Below are 15,768 nucleotides of genomic sequence, written 5' to 3'. Positions count from 1 at the left end.
GTTAAAGATTTTTCTACAGACTGGGCACAATAAACAATCTGCACTATGTTTGTAAAGTATTTGAGCAAACGAATTGAGATACAACCATAATCCATGCTGTTACCATCCTGTTTACGTTATTGTTCATCAACAGTTAGCGATTAGCGATTAGCGCTTTGAGCTTGAAGCGATAACTTTTTCCGCTCATTTAGCGGTTTTAATTAGCGATCGCTAGATTTGAATGAGTTAGCGATTTAATTAGCGCTGCTAATTTTTCAATTAGGATGCCGAACACTGCTAATTTGTTGGATTTTCAGTATAACTGCTGATGAATTTGGAATGACAAATTTCGATTTTCCATGAAAACTTCCATTTGAAATAAAAACTCGTTGCACTAAATGAGGACTGAATAAATCGTTTTAAAAATTGACAGCGATTTTTTGACTGTAAAATTAACCAACAAAAGTAATGAGAGTAGGTATATGATTTTTTTTTCACAAAAAGCCATCAAAAACAAAGCTCCTTAAAATAAAAAAAAAAACAATAATGAATCTACAATCAATCAATCACACATTAAAATGGTCACAATTAAACCAAATTCAAGCATCATTAGTTCGCATAATACGATTTCATTTGAATTGTGATTTAAACCTTGTAATTAGCTGAACATTCCAAGTCGGTAATTAAAACATTCCTTCCGCACTCATCTCAGTTATTGACCCCGGCGGGCTCACGTTTTGCCGCTCTAAAAAATGCGTGAGCTCTCGATGATGTTACTCAACTGTCACGTCACGTGTGGTCAAAAGAGGAGGGGATGGGGAAGAAAAAAAAAACTTTCCCACTTGTGGAATTGTTTAACGAAAAATAAATGACACAAAACACAAGCAACATACGAAGAAATTTCTCCCCCGATCGAGGCACCATAACCAGAGCAGATTCAGAGCGAAGAGAAATGGTTTCTTCGGGCCTCCCGGCCTCCAGCCAGTGGCCATTGATTCGAACCAATCGATCATTCATGCATGCATGCATGAACACTGAACATGGCGCACGACGACTACCAACTGAGATTAGTTTGATCAATCCGTCTATGAGTCTCGTCTTTGGAAATGTCCGTCATGGCAAGGAACGGCCATTGAAGACATACCCTCGGAGATACGGATGACTGAGGCTACCGTACCTTGCCCTAGGGCATGGAGTTTTGATATTTTTTAATTGTTTACCCGGACATGGGCGATGAAATGTGGATGGATGAGAAATCGAATAGGGAATAGAAACTTTGAGGTTCATCGCTTAAGCTACGTTAACCAGCATTGAAGTCTCTCGACTATTTGGGGTACAATTATGAAAGACATTAATCATATTTTTCTAATTTGAAGAATCGTTCATCAGTTCTGATAGAAGTTTTCGCTTTCTTTTTCATTTCAGGATCCAAGCCTTGTTCGAAATTGCTTTTCCGTTCCAAATGAAATCTTCGGAAGATGATCATCCGGCAGCATCCTGGCAGAGTAACAGTAGGAAACAAAGAAACTTCTTCAGCGAAAAAAGCACCCGGCTGAGCCATCGCCAAGTTGTCTGCATCAATTATTGCCGCCATCACTGATTACCGTCATCAACGACGCGTCGGCGAAGCGTAGCCACACGCTAACTACTAAGAAGTAAAACACAAAAATTGCCATCAAACCAAAAAAAAACAACACGTAAAGAAAAAATAAAATTAAAGAAAACAAGATTAAAATCACTGCTCTAAGACACAATAAGACAAATTAACGCGACGATTAAAGTGTGAAATTGTTTCACAATTGAGATTTCGCGCTCAAGTCGAAACGAAACGAGTCAAAAGGAAGTTCCTCGTCGTTGAATGAAAGTAAAATCAGCCTTAAAACAAAAGAGAAGGAAGGAATTTTGCAATCTTTCGAACACACATACTCTTTAAGTCAAACAACAAGAAACATATAAATAGAAAATGTCATCCAAACAGTTTCGCCTGGCCATGCTCATTCATCGGGCGTACGTTTGCAGCTTGATGGGTTTGCTCGTTACGGCGCATTTCGCGGCTGCAATTTGCTCGGATGCAAACGCGGATTGCGAAAACGACACAAGCGCAAGCAAATCGAAACGATCGGCCTTGCCCATACTGAACAATGTCGAGGGGCGCGGCAAAGATTTTCTGATTTTCGACAATCACAATGAGGTAGATCAGGATGTGAAACCTTCTGCCGCATTGGTGAAGCAGCGAAGTGGGAAAGATCTACTGGATGATTCCTTCCAGTACAATAAGAACGTGGCGATGAACTTGACTGGAAAGTCGCCAAATACCCCGCCTTTTATAATGGCCAATAATCTGCACAACGGGCGGCAGAATTCGAATCCGGATATTCAGGATATTATAACTGGGATTGTGAAGTTGCTGAATGGTAATGTGAATGTTCATGCCAATACTCAGCCTACGAGGAGATATTCGGCTACTCGAATCAATAATCGAGGGCCTCCCCGCATTTCGGATGCCAATCCTGCGCCAAATGATTTCGAAAATGAACAAACTACTTCATCAAGACCGCCTTACAATTTCGAAAGACCTGAAACTCCAGTGAGGCCTTTCATAACAGGGGTTCCTATTCCGGAGCAGATCGTTCCTTCGATGCAACAGACCTTTAGGCCAGGATTTGTATCGCAAAACAGGCCTCCATGGCAGAGACCTAAGCCTCGACCTCCTATTTCACCCAATCGACGCCCGATGCCTCCTTACAAACCTTATCCCACGAATGTGGAATACGGAAAGCCAGAAAGCGATCCTGCCAACCACCCCGTTACGACGAATGACAACATTCTTCAGAGTGAAACTACAACCACAACTACGGAGAAGTACCAGGAAGAGTCCGATACGAAAACAACAACCGAAACCGACAATCACGAGATCATTACCGAAATTCCGATCAGCGAAAACAAGGAAGTGACGAAACCTCCACGAAAAAGTGAAAAGCCAAGAAAACCTGCGCCCGAGGTCAAATACACCATCGATACTCCAACGAGCAGCTCCGAAACTCCGATCGAAATCAGTACGACCACATCCTCGGAACAGTTCCAAACCGAAGTTCCCAGCGTCTACGAAATCAACTCAATCGAGTACTTGCCCTCGGATTCTGGTTCAACGGCCAGCTACTCGCTGGAACCATCAATAAGTGGAGAATCTTTCATCACCACCAAGGAACTGATAACTCCTACCAAAACCATGACTTCAACCACATCTTCATCAACTTCCTCAACAACCACCACCTCGACTGTGATCAGTTCTTCATCAACGACAACAACCATGGCACCAAACCACAAACCAGAACAAATCACCACAACACCATCGTCCTCTTCCTCAACCCCTACACCGGCACTAACCAAAACCACCACCGACTACCGGTTCCATCCACGTCCGGGTCTTGTTCTAGACGACCCCGATTTTAAACCCGGTGGCAACAAGAATCCCATCCGAACCCAGAACCCCTACATGCAGGCACCAGACATCCAGACTCGGCCCCAGCTCCCGCCAAACTACGGCGAAATCTTCGACGTCACCCTCTCGGCCATCCAGGGTCCGGCAGGTTCCGGATCCCAGCAAACCGTCAAAATCAACCCCTACTACAACCGACCCCCGCAAAATCAACCCAACGATCCAGACGATGCCAGCATCATCCTGACGGCCAACGGCAACGACGGCTTCGTCTCGATCGACGGCAAACGGTCCTACATCGATCTGTTCGGTGAATCAAAAACCACAACCCAACAACCGCCCGTTCAAATCATCCCGACCACAACAACCACCGAACCCCTCACCCGGCCAACGAAACAAACCCTGCAACCCGGAGTAACCGGAATCGGTCAAGCCGTAGCCGAAACGGAACCTCCACCGAAAACGAACAACCCTAGCAACAAACAAAACTCCCCGATGCAACATCGACCTCAACAACACCGTCCCAAATACCCCCTGCCTCCGGTTCGAATCGATACCTGCATCGTTGGGGACGACTCGACCTGTGATCAGGCCCAAAATGAGCGTTGCAAAACGGAAAATGGCGTATCCAGCTGTCACTGTCGACCGGGCTATGCCCGTCGTAAGCATCGGGAACCCTGTCGAAGGATCGTATCCCTGATGCTATCGATGCGGGTTGACAAGATCTACGAGCGGCGAATTGTGTGGGACAGTGTGCTGGCCAACCGGGACAGTGAGAAGTTCCAGCAGCTCAGCTATGAGGCGGTGCGAGCGGTAAGATTTGAATTTTATTACATTTGCGAATTGAAAATTGTTTCAATTGTGTTGAAATAGATGGATATCAATCTCACAACACAATAACAATGTTAAAAATTATCTATAAAATAATATTTTAAAAATTAACAAAAACTGACAATTGTCAAAATTGTCAAAATTGTCAAAATTGTCAAAATTGTCAAAATTGTCAAAATTGTCAAAATTGTCAAAATTGTCAAAATTGTCAAAATTGTCAAAATTGTCAAAATTGTCAAAATTGTCAAAATTGTCAAAATTGTCAAAATTGTCAAAATTGTCAAAATTGTCAAAATTGTCAAAATTGTCAAAATTAACAAAATTGTCATATTATCAAAATTGTCAAAATTGTCAAAATTGTCAAAATTGTCAAAATTGTCAAAATTGTCAAAATTGTCAAAATTGTCAAAATTGTCAAAATTGTCAAAATTGTCAAAATTGTCAAAATTGTCAAAATTGTCAAAATTGTCAAAATTGTCAAAATTGTCAAAATTGTCAAAATTGTCAAAATTGTCAAAATTGTCAAAATTGTCAAAATTGTCAAAATTGTCAAAATTGTCAAAATTGTCAAAATTGTCAAAATTGTCAAAATTGTCAAAATTGTCAAATTTGTCAAAATTGTCAAAATTGTCAAAATTGTCAAAACTGTCAAAATTGTCAAAATTGTCAAAATTATCAAAATTGTCAAAATTGTCAAAATTGTCAAAATTGTCAAAATTGTCAAAATTGTCAAAATTGTCAAAATTGTCAAAATTGTCAAAATTGTCAAAATTGTCAAAATTGTCAAAATTGTCAAAATTGTCAAAATTGTCAAAATTGTCAAAATTGTCAAAATTGTCAAAATTGTCAAAATTGTCAAAATTGACAAAATTGTCAAAATTGTCAAAATTGTCAAAATTGTCAAAATTGTCAAAATTGTCAAAATTGTCAAAATTGTCAAAATTGACAAAATTGTCAAAATTGTCAAAATTGTCAAAATTGTCAAAATTGTCAAAATTGTCAAAATTGACAAAATTGACAAGATTGTCAAAATTGTCAAAATTGTCAAAATTGTCAAAATTGTCAAAATTGTCAAAATTGTCAAAATTGTCAAAATTGTCAAAATTGTCAAAATTGTCAAAATTGTCAAAATTGTCAAAATTATCAAAATTGTCAAAATTGTCAAAATTGTCAAAATTGTCAAAATTGTCAAAATTGTCAAAATTGTCAAAATTGTCAAAATTGTCAAAATTGTCAAAATTGTCAAAATTGTCAAAATTGTCAAAATTGTCAAAATTGTCAAAATTGTCAAAATTGTCAAAATTGTCAAAATTGTCAAAATTGTCAAAATTGTCAAAATTGTCAAAATTGTCAAAATTGTCAAAATTGTCAAAATTGTCAAAACTGTCAAAATTGTCAAAATTGTCAAAATTATCAAAATTGTCAAAATTGTCAAAATTGTCAAAATTGTCAAAATTGTCAAAATTGTCAAAATTGTCAAAATTGTCAAAATTGTCAAAATTGTCAAAATTGTCAAAATTGTCAAAATTGTCAAAATTGTCAAAATTGTCAAAATTGTCAAAATTGACAAAATTGTCAAAATTGTCAAAATTGTCAAAATTGTCAAAATTGTCAAAATTGTCAAAATTGTCAAAATTGTCAAAATTGACAAAATTGTCAAAATTGTCAAAATTGTCAAAATTGTCAAAATTGTCAAAATTGTCAAAATTGTCAAAATTGACAAAATTGACAAGATTGTCAAAATTGTCAAAATTGTCAAAATTGTCAAAATTGTCAAAATTGTCAAAATTGTCAAAATTGTCAAAATTGACAAAATTGACAAGATTGTCAAAATTGTCAAAATTGTCAAAATTGTCAAAATTGTCAAAATTGTCAAAATTGTCAAAATTGTCAAAATTGTCAAAATTGTCAAAATTGTCAAAATTGTCAAAATTGACAAAATTGTCAAAATTGTCAAAATTGTCAAAATTGTCAAAATTGTCAAAATTGTCAAAATTGTCAAAATTGTCAAAATTGTCAAAATTGACAAAATTGTCAAAATTGTCAAAATTGTCAAAATTGTCAAAATTGTCAAAATTGTCAAAATTGACAAAATTGACAAGATTGTCAAAATTGTCAAAATTGTCAAAATTGTCAAAATTGTCAAAATTGTCAAAATTGTCAAAATTGTCAAAATTGTCAAAATTGTCAAAATTGTCAAAATTGTCAAAATTGTCAAAATTGTCAAAATTGTCAAAATTGTCAAAATTGTCAAAATTGTCAAAATTGTCAAAATTGTCAAAATTGTCAAAATTGTCAAAATTGTCAAAATTGTCAAAATTGTCAAAATTGTCAAAATTGTCAAAATTGTCAAAATTGTTAAAATTGTCAAAATTGTCAAAATTGTCAAAATTGTCAAAATTGTCAAAATTGTCAAAATTGTCAAAATTGTCAAAATTGTCAAAATTGTCAAAATTGTCAAAATTGTCAAAATTGTCAAAATTGTCAAAATTGTCAAAATTGTCAAAATTGTCAAAATTGTCAAAATTGTCAAAATTGTCAAAATTGTCAAAAATGTCAAAATTGTCAAAATTGTCAAATTCAATCTGTTTTGATGTTTCGGTGAATTCGAAATGCTTGGCCTGTATTCCTTCTTTCTTGGAAGATATAATTAAAGGTTTTTAGTCTTAGTTTTAGATCTGAGATGCAAAATTATACTTAATCATACTGCGAGCCTTCTTTCAATCAACTGCATGTTTACCTCAGCGGAATCCCAAATTGATTTTTTTTTTTGTACATTTATTTAACGAGGGTATGTAACATAAGTTTTCACCCTTCTTAAAACTAATTGTTATTTTACACTATGATTACAATTTTTCAATGAGTTTGGTTTCATTTAAAAAATCAATTAGTAATTTTGTCCTACTCACATCACCATACATGAAATTCTCCTGGCTTATCTTATATTTTATCCTACTCTCTGAGTAAACCTCACATTCAAACAAAATATGATTAATAGTGATTTGTACCTGACAAGTATCACATATTGGTGATCCCAAATTGATTCGACTTCGTTTCGTTTGGCAAATCGCTTATTTTCTCCCATGTGTAGTTACCAACTGCCCGATAATGGCCAGTCCATCCCAGCACCGATACAAATCTTGGCTAAATTGATGAAAACTCGATCGCGTCTCTATTTACTTGAATTAATGTTATTTCTCTCTCTCTCCACTCCATTCCATTTCTCTTTCCATAAATGTGCGTGAAAACCTGTGCTCATCGGGGGAAATCTGCGCGCCCGGCAGATGGACTCGGCGATGTCGATGACACCATTTTCGGACGAATTTATGGACGCACGGGTGAATTCCGTCTACACGACCAATCCGGCGGCCAGCGGTATTAAAGGGGTTTTCGTGAACTACACGATAAGTTTGGACGAAAATGCGGAAACGCTGAGGCCTCAACTGAAGTCGGACATCCAGCGCCACCTGTTGGGAGTTTTGCACCGGAGGAACAACAACATCGGTAACTCGGCGCTTTATGTGGACAGTCCAACTGGGGCGGTCTCCAGTGTTCAGGATGTAGACGAATGTACCTCGGAGGAGCTGAACGATTGCGATGAGGAGGCCAGCTGCTCTAATCTGTTTGGAACGTTCCGATGCGAGTGTAACTTTGGGTATCGGGACCCATGGGCAGATCAACCTCAAAGGGCTGGAAGAGAGTGTCTTTCCTGTCCGGATTCGTACTGTAACAATCGAGGCAGCTGTATGTTCGATAACGCTAATAACAAGCAGGTCTGCAAGTGCGTCGGCAGCTATTACGGAGCCCAGTGCGAGATTGACGGTGAAGTTTTGGGCGTGGCCGTAGGAGCTTCCGTGGCCGCTGTCGTGATCATAGTTTTGACGTTGATCTGTTTGATCATGTGGAGGTAATGTTGACATTTTACTTTAAACGGAGAGATTAGTCTCTAAATGTCTATTGTTTATTTTAGCCGCAAATGGCAGCGTGAGCACAAAAACGCCATGGGAAGTCCCGTTTTCGGTTACATGGGTGGTGCTCAAGTCAAAACTCCGGTCATGGGTCAAGCACCGTACCAGGTCACCCTGGAAGATCGGATGCGTTGGGCCCAGATTGCTGATGTGATGGCCCAGGCCAATCATTACGCGGTAAACTTTTTGAACCCTAACCTAGTTTTGGATTATGACCTTTATTAACATTATTTTATAACTTCCATGAGCAGGCAGAACCAATAGCCCCTCCCCGGCCAGCGTCAGCCATGTTTGGATATCCCGGCCGGCAGATGGGAACGCTAAGCACCCTGAGCATGCACGGAACATTGCCCCCGATGCATGCCGGCACGTTGCCACCGGTTCCGTTACCCAGGTCCGTAATTTGATGTTTACCCTTTTGAAAACTCATCCTAAAGGTCTAAAGAACCTCAACATCTTTACACTGACAAAAGATTTCCTATCCTCGACAGGTCCCTTGGCATCGGACGTAACGGCATGCGGACCCTGGAGAATTCGAGCTCCAGCGAAGAGGAGGACCGAGCAGATCTGCTCGGGCGGAACTTTAACGTGCCGCGACCGAAAAGTCGAAGCAACGCCAGCGTAACGGTGAGTAACGCCCCAGGTTCAAAAAGCCTTTTTTTAACGAAAGTTAGCTAATTTTCACAAATCGTGTATTCACGCTCAAAGAATAATACCCACTTTCGGGAAGTTGTTTCCTCAAGAATTCAAATATATAAAACTCCTTCTCTACACTCCGCAGTCCGGAATCTACTACGACGTGGATTACGCTCCGACGGGCGCCGATCAGATGTACGGCATTAGCAGCAGCCTGGTTGGACCGGCCGGAACCGGAAGCGGAGGACCTGCACCGTCGATACCGGCTTCCAAGGGTCAACCCAGCATACCAATGAGCACCTACACTTCGTCCAGCACCCGGCCAGTACAGACGACCTACTACAAATAGGGTGGCGCCCAAACTGGGCCTCCGTCTAATCCAGCAACAACTATACTCAAGACTGTGTCCTTCTGAAATCGTTTACTTTTCTTAAAATTATTCGGAGTCTCTCATCCCAGTGGCGTTAGAAAAGTTTCTCCAGGAAGCTTGAAATCATATAATCTCTTAGCTCCTCTAGTTAGAGGAGATCGATTTCTTAGTCGATAAAAACTGTTTAAGAGAGACAATAAAAGCACATTGATTGATGTGCTAAAAGTTTTTTTCTTTAAGAATTAGAAGAAAAAATACAAACATATTGAAAAGCTTAATTTGGATGTCTTAAGTTAAAAAGTCATACGGAAAACAAAAGCTATTAGGTCGTTAGTTTAGTTGATTGTGTTTGTGAACAAATCAAACAAAATGTGTTCTGTTAAATAAAAACATAATCGTACGCTGTACAATGTAGAAAAATTGAAAATCAAACAAATAAACAAAAAATCGAATTCTGACAAAACAGCGCTAATGGACTCAACTGTATAAGTGATAGTTAGTGTAATATGATGCCTACTTCTACTTTGGTCTGTAAGCTTAATAGAATCATGCTCAAGCAAGCAAATGATTATGATATTGATGCAAGTATTAATAATAGTAATAAATGGTTAAGTGTCGTGTTAATAAGGGTATTAAATCGATTTTATTTTCCGAAATATCCCTCAGTTTTCGATTGAAAAAAAAACTTATTTAGACTTTGCTAAATGGTCTTAATTCAAAATTTAAATCAAACATTAAAATCGATTACTAATTTAAAATTTTAGATTTTTAGTTTTTTCTATCATTTTGTTAAAAAAAAATCTTATTCTGATGATATTTTTATATAATTTTTATCATCGACATTCAACGATTATAGAATTCAGATTCAGAATTCAGATTCAGAATTCAGATTCAGAATTCAGATTCAGAATTCAGAATTCAGATTCAGAATTCAGATTCAGAATTCAGATTCAGAATTCAGATTCAGAATTCAGATTCAGAATTCAGATTCAGAATTCAGATTCAGAATTCAGATTCAGAATCAGATTCAGAATTCAGATTCAGAATTCAGATTCAGAATTCAGATTCAGAATTCAGATTCAGAATTCAGATTCAGAATTCAGATTCAGAATTCAGATTCAGAATTCAGATTTAGAATTCAGATTTAGAATTCAGATTCAGAATTCAGATTCAGAATTCAGATTCAGAATTCAGATTCAGAATTCAGATTCAGAATTCAGATTCAGAATTCAGATTCAGAATTCAGATTCTGAATTCAGATTCAGAATTCAGATTCAGAATTCAGATTCAGAATTCAGATTCAGAATTCAGATTCAGAATTCAGATTCAGAATTCAGATTCAGAATTCAGATTCAGAATTCAGATTCAGAATTCAGATTCAGAATTCAGATTCAGAATTCAGATTCAGAATTCAGATTCAGAATTCAGATTCAGAATTCAGATTCAGAATTCAGATTCAGAATTCAGATTCAGAATTCAGATTCAGAATTCAGATTCAGAATTCAGATTCAGAATTCAGATTCAGAATTCAGATTCAGAATTCAGATTCAGAATTCAGATTCAGAATTCAGATTCAGAATTCAGATTCAGAATTCAGATTCAGAATTCAGATTCAGAATTCAGATTCAGAATTCACATTCAGAAAGAATTCAGATTCAGAATTCAGATTCAGAATTCAGATTCACCAGTAAAGGCCGCACCCTACTCGTTGCTCGTTCAGAATAAGACTCCCTCCTCGGTGCTTCGGCTGCCGTTACTCGCTGCTCGCTGTGCACACACACAGACACCTGCATGGATATTATTATTCACAGTGTCGTATGGGGGTCCCTACTATCTACAGGGTTGTCGTCAGTGGTACGATACTACATCTACTTTCCCTTTTTGAATTGTTTTCAGAACAATGATTCACTTTATGAAAGTAGTTCACTTGATGACGCTCTATCAAATTCTTAGTTTCCCAGTGATAAGTTCTTGTTGCAACTGGCGAATTTTTGCTGATGATATCTCGAACAGAAGCTCAGGCCGTTGAACTTTCAACTGGATACTCCTTATTTTTTTTTAACTTCTACTCAAATGTTTTATTTATATTTTAGATTTTTATTTCTCAATTTCTGCTCTCAACTCACATCACCAACATCAACATAAGTTTTTTCTTCCTTCCAATCTCCCACTTCATTTTATTCTTCTGAGTTTTAAAATCAATTTCCGAATTGCAATCTCCAACTATCCATCTTCTTTATCTGCAACTAGCAATTTTCTCATTTACAACTTTTTATGTCGATCTTACTGCACATACAATACCTTCTATCTATATCTTCGTCAAAAATTAAAGAATTTCATATTCCTTTTTTTTTCAACGGTTTTCTACTCCACTACTACTTAATGCATTGTATTAACTTTTTTTTATCAAGTTTACTAGTCGGAATTCCAGCTTCCAACCTTAAACTTTTAGATACCAACTGCTAGTTGCTCTAGTTTTTTCTAACGTACAATTTGCAGAGCAAAGCGAGTATTGAAAAGGTTTAGTATAGTGTCGAAGGCAGTCAAGTAAGGAAATACAATACGTCGTGTATGGATTTTCACCGAACAATTCTTTCCGAATAATTCTATTTCATACACTTAGATATATATTCATCGGATGCAGAGATCTGAACCGTCTAGCATCATTTAACTCTCCACTTTTTCCGCTATTGCAAATTTGATACTTCCAAACTCATCAGTTCCGACTGCTTCAACAGGCATCCTCGATATTATTACAGGCGTCTCAAATTGGGGCGCACAAACTGCTTCATGATCGTTATTCTTGAGTCCCTAGACATATGCCTTTTTGAGATTCCAACAACAAGATTTGATAGTGGAAGTGGATCACAACTCACGTTCGATCAGAAACCGCACCTTCCTTCCCCGAACCATGCATTTTATTTCTATTTTATTCAGATGACACCTCAAACAGTGATGAATTCAAATTAGCACCCACACAAAAAAATTGAAGAACACCACAGTCACTTCTTAGGTATACGCCTTTTGTGTATAAGCGTATCAATTTTTATCTTCTACCAAACAATCACCTCAAGCAGTGATTTGCTTCAACAACTCTCAATCAAATATCAAAATAGTCGATAGCACAAGCTTTAACATTCAACCCTTCAGACTATCGATCGCTGCTGGTTCCGCACGGTTTTATACAGTACGGGTTCTTACAATTTGTTTTTTTCTTTTTCTTTGGATTTTCATCCCGAAGGATGATTCATCCCTCCGCTTTTACAATTTGTACAATACTAATTCTACACGTAGAATGAACAAGCCTCGCTTTGGAAGTAGGCTCTGTGAATTACGAATCATCTTTCATTTATTTGTATTCGGTCAAATTCCATTAAAACCTTCACATCACCGAGTCCACGATAAGTCGCTAGTAAGTTATCCATATTCTCTTCAACAGTCTCTCATATTGAACAAGAACCTCTCGATCTAGCAACGTCCATATTGGCAGCAATATCGATTGGACTGTCTTTTGTTTATACAGGTCCTTTCCAATTTTTCGAAAAAAAAACGCCCTTAACTTTTTGCATCTAAAATAGACCCATGCAAAAATTTAACGACCCTAACACTAAAACCGTATAAAATCTCAATAACGTACAAACGTATCGTGCTTCCATTGTGAATCATGTAAGGCCTTTGATCTTCAAAACTGCCAATCCCAATACAAATATTCCAGATTCGCTCCCCATCACAGCTTAGTTATTTTAGCTCAGTTATTTTGCTCACATCCATGGAACATTCTCTATAAATAAACAACATCCTTAGGGGATTCTACATATTTCTAGTCTCTCTAAGCAATTATATTTTCAACCATAATCCACCATCGCTGAAAAAATTGCACCTCCACTCTTAGAATATATTCTACCTTTGCTGCTGTTGGCTGTTTTCCTGCGACACTTTTTCCGAAATGTTCACACCGATAGACCACTTTAGAAATACTACGTGAGTTTCTAGTTCAACGCAGCACAACAGACCAAAATGAATCAAGACATTGCAGACGTGCCAAACTGCAAATCAAGGCAATCTATCATCATCTATTAAAAAAAATCCTTAAGTTTTATTCAATTCAGTTAGCATCATCTGACCCATAGACATCTTGCAAAAGAATCTACCAACATGACAACAGTTGAACAATACCTTGTCTACTCCTTCTAGTACTAACATGGTTTAGCCAGACCAAACAAACGCATCGTTTATGAAACTACAAAACCCAGTCAGAGTGTACGGCAATACAACAACAAAACTTTTTTTCATATCCCGCTGTAAACACCACCATTATGCTGACAATCCCATTGGTTACCTCTCGCCTAGTGCCGCTCGATATCAACATCATCAGCATTGACCGCATGGCAAATCATAATTTCCATCTAAGCAATCCATCCAAATCTCAGAACAACATGTTTCCACATTCACACCCACATTGTCAATTCTCCGTCTTTTTGGGAAAAATTCTTCCTTCAGTTAACATCATCTAGCAATCATTGCATATCTACCTCTTTTCTCTCATTCTCATTCAACAGACAGCCTTGAGCCAGCATAATCTACTAAGGGACATACTGCCCATTGCTTCCTCCCTGTTCCATCTAACACCACACACTCCACCCAGGCCACTCTGCCTTGCGAAGAGTCTTGTCATTCTATCACTCAACAATCAAGCAAGCCTATAGGCCAACCGCATTTAAGCGATTCACGTTTCTCCATTTCTCCTTAAAAGGCTTCAATTTTTTCCAATCCGCATTTAAGCGATGACATTTCTTTCCGCATTTAAGCGATGTCATTTCTTTCCGCATTTAAGCAAGCCATTTTTTCCTGCTCTCCCGCAGAATAGAACAGACCCAACTTTTCGTCCGCATTTAAGCGACTGTTCTATTACTAAATACTTCCCTGCTTTCACGCAGAATGGAATCAGACTTCACATTTTCCGCATTTAAGCGACTGATCCATTTCACAACACAATTTTTCTCTCTATTTTCTTCAAAAATATTTACTATTCAACTCACCAAATCAATCGCCATTTTCATCCTCGTCGTCAATGTAGTATCCAGTAAAGGCCGCACCCTACTCGTTGCTCGTTCAGAATAAGACTCCCTCCTCGGTGCTTCGGCTGCCGTTACTCGCTGCTCGCTGTGCACACACACAGACACCTGCATGGATATTATTATTCACAGTGTCGTATTCATGGGGGTACCTACTATCTACAGGGTTGTCGTCAGTGGTACGATACTACACAGATTCAGAATTCAGATTCAGAATTCAGATTCAGAATTCAGATTCAGAATTCAGATTCAGAATTCAGATTCAGAATTCAGATTCAGAATTCAGATTCAGAATTCAGATTCAGATTCAGATTTAGAATTCAGATTCAGAATTCAGATTCAGAATTCAGATTCAGAATTCAGATTCAGAATTCAGATTCAGAATTCAGATTCAGAATTCAGATTCAGAATTCAGATTCAGAATTCAGATTCAGAATTCAGATTCAGAATTCAGATACATAATTCAGATTCAGAATTCAGATTCAGAATTAAGATTCAGAATTCAGATTCAGAATTCAGATTCAGAATTCAGATTCAGAATTCAGATTCAGAATTCAGATTCAGAATTCAGATTCAGAATTCAGATTCAGAATTCAGATTCAGAATTCAGATTCAGAATTCAGATTCAGAATTCAGATTCAGAATTCAGATTCAGAATTCAGATTCAGAATTCAGATTCAGAATTCAGATTCAGAATTCAGATTCAGAATTCAGATTCAGAATTCAGATTCAGAATTCAGATTCAGAATTCAGATTCAGAATTCAGATTCAGAATTCAGATTCAGAATTCAGATTCAGAATTCAGATTCAGAATTCAGATTCAGAATTCAGATTCAGAATTCAGATTCAGAATTCAGATTCAGAATTCAGATTCAGAATTCAGATTCAGAATTCAGATTCAGAATTCAGATTCAGAATTCAGATTCAGAATTCAGATTCAGAATTCAGATTCAGAATTCAGATTCAGAATTCAGATTCAGAATGCAGATTCAGAATTCAGATTCAGAATTCAGATTCAGAATTCAGATTCAGAATTCAGATTCAGAATTCAGATTCAGAATTCAGATTCAGAATTCAGATTCAGAATTCAGATTCAGAATTCAGATTCAGAATTCAGATTCAGAATTCAGATTCAGAATTCAGATTCAGAATTCAGATTCAGAATTCAGATTCAGAATTCAGATTCAGAATTCAGATTCAGAATTCAGATTCAGAATTCAGATTCAGAATTCAGATTCAGAATTCAGATTCAGAATTCAGATTCAGAATTCAGATTCAGAATTCAGATTCAGAATTCAGATTCAGAATTCAGATTCAGAATTCAGATTCAGAATTCAGATTCAGAATTCAGATTCAGAATTCAGATTCAGAATTCAGATTCAGAATTCAGATTCAGAATTCAGATTCAGAATTCAGATTCAGAATTCAGATTCAGAATTCAGATTCAGAATTCAGATTCAGAATTCAGAT

The 15,768-nt window shown here is 37.2% G+C and overlaps 1 protein-coding gene across 2 annotated transcripts in view; it reads left to right on the top strand.

Moving 5' to 3' along the window:
- LOC129756990 (uncharacterized) overlaps positions 1-9,837 on the top strand; it is a 66,347-nt gene extending 56,510 nt beyond the window's left edge. Inside the window, exons 2-7 of one of the 2 annotated variants that reach the window (XM_055754072.1) lie at positions 1,405-4,231; positions 7,534-8,156; positions 8,220-8,394; positions 8,469-8,611; positions 8,709-8,844; positions 8,999-9,837. In XM_055754072.1, the coding sequence (XP_055610047.1) occupies positions 1,943-4,231; positions 7,534-8,156; positions 8,220-8,394; positions 8,469-8,611; positions 8,709-8,844; positions 8,999-9,202 (3,570 nt within the window). In that variant the 5' untranslated portion in view covers positions 1,405-1,942 and the 3' untranslated portion in view covers positions 9,203-9,837. Of the gene's footprint in view, positions 1-1,404; positions 4,232-7,533; positions 8,157-8,219; positions 8,395-8,468; positions 8,612-8,690; positions 8,845-8,998 lie in introns of both variants that reach the window. The other variant, XM_055754071.1, reaches the window with a different exon arrangement.
- Positions 9,838-15,768: the final 5,931 nt, after the last annotated feature.

This window comes from Uranotaenia lowii, chromosome 3 (assembly GCF_029784155.1).
Source record: "Uranotaenia lowii strain MFRU-FL chromosome 3, ASM2978415v1, whole genome shotgun sequence".
In the NCBI taxonomy this organism is placed as follows: domain Eukaryota; kingdom Metazoa; phylum Arthropoda; class Insecta; order Diptera; family Culicidae; genus Uranotaenia; species Uranotaenia lowii.
The sequence above is the reverse complement of the archived record's forward strand: the minus strand, read 5'-3'. Positions and strand labels throughout refer to the sequence as shown.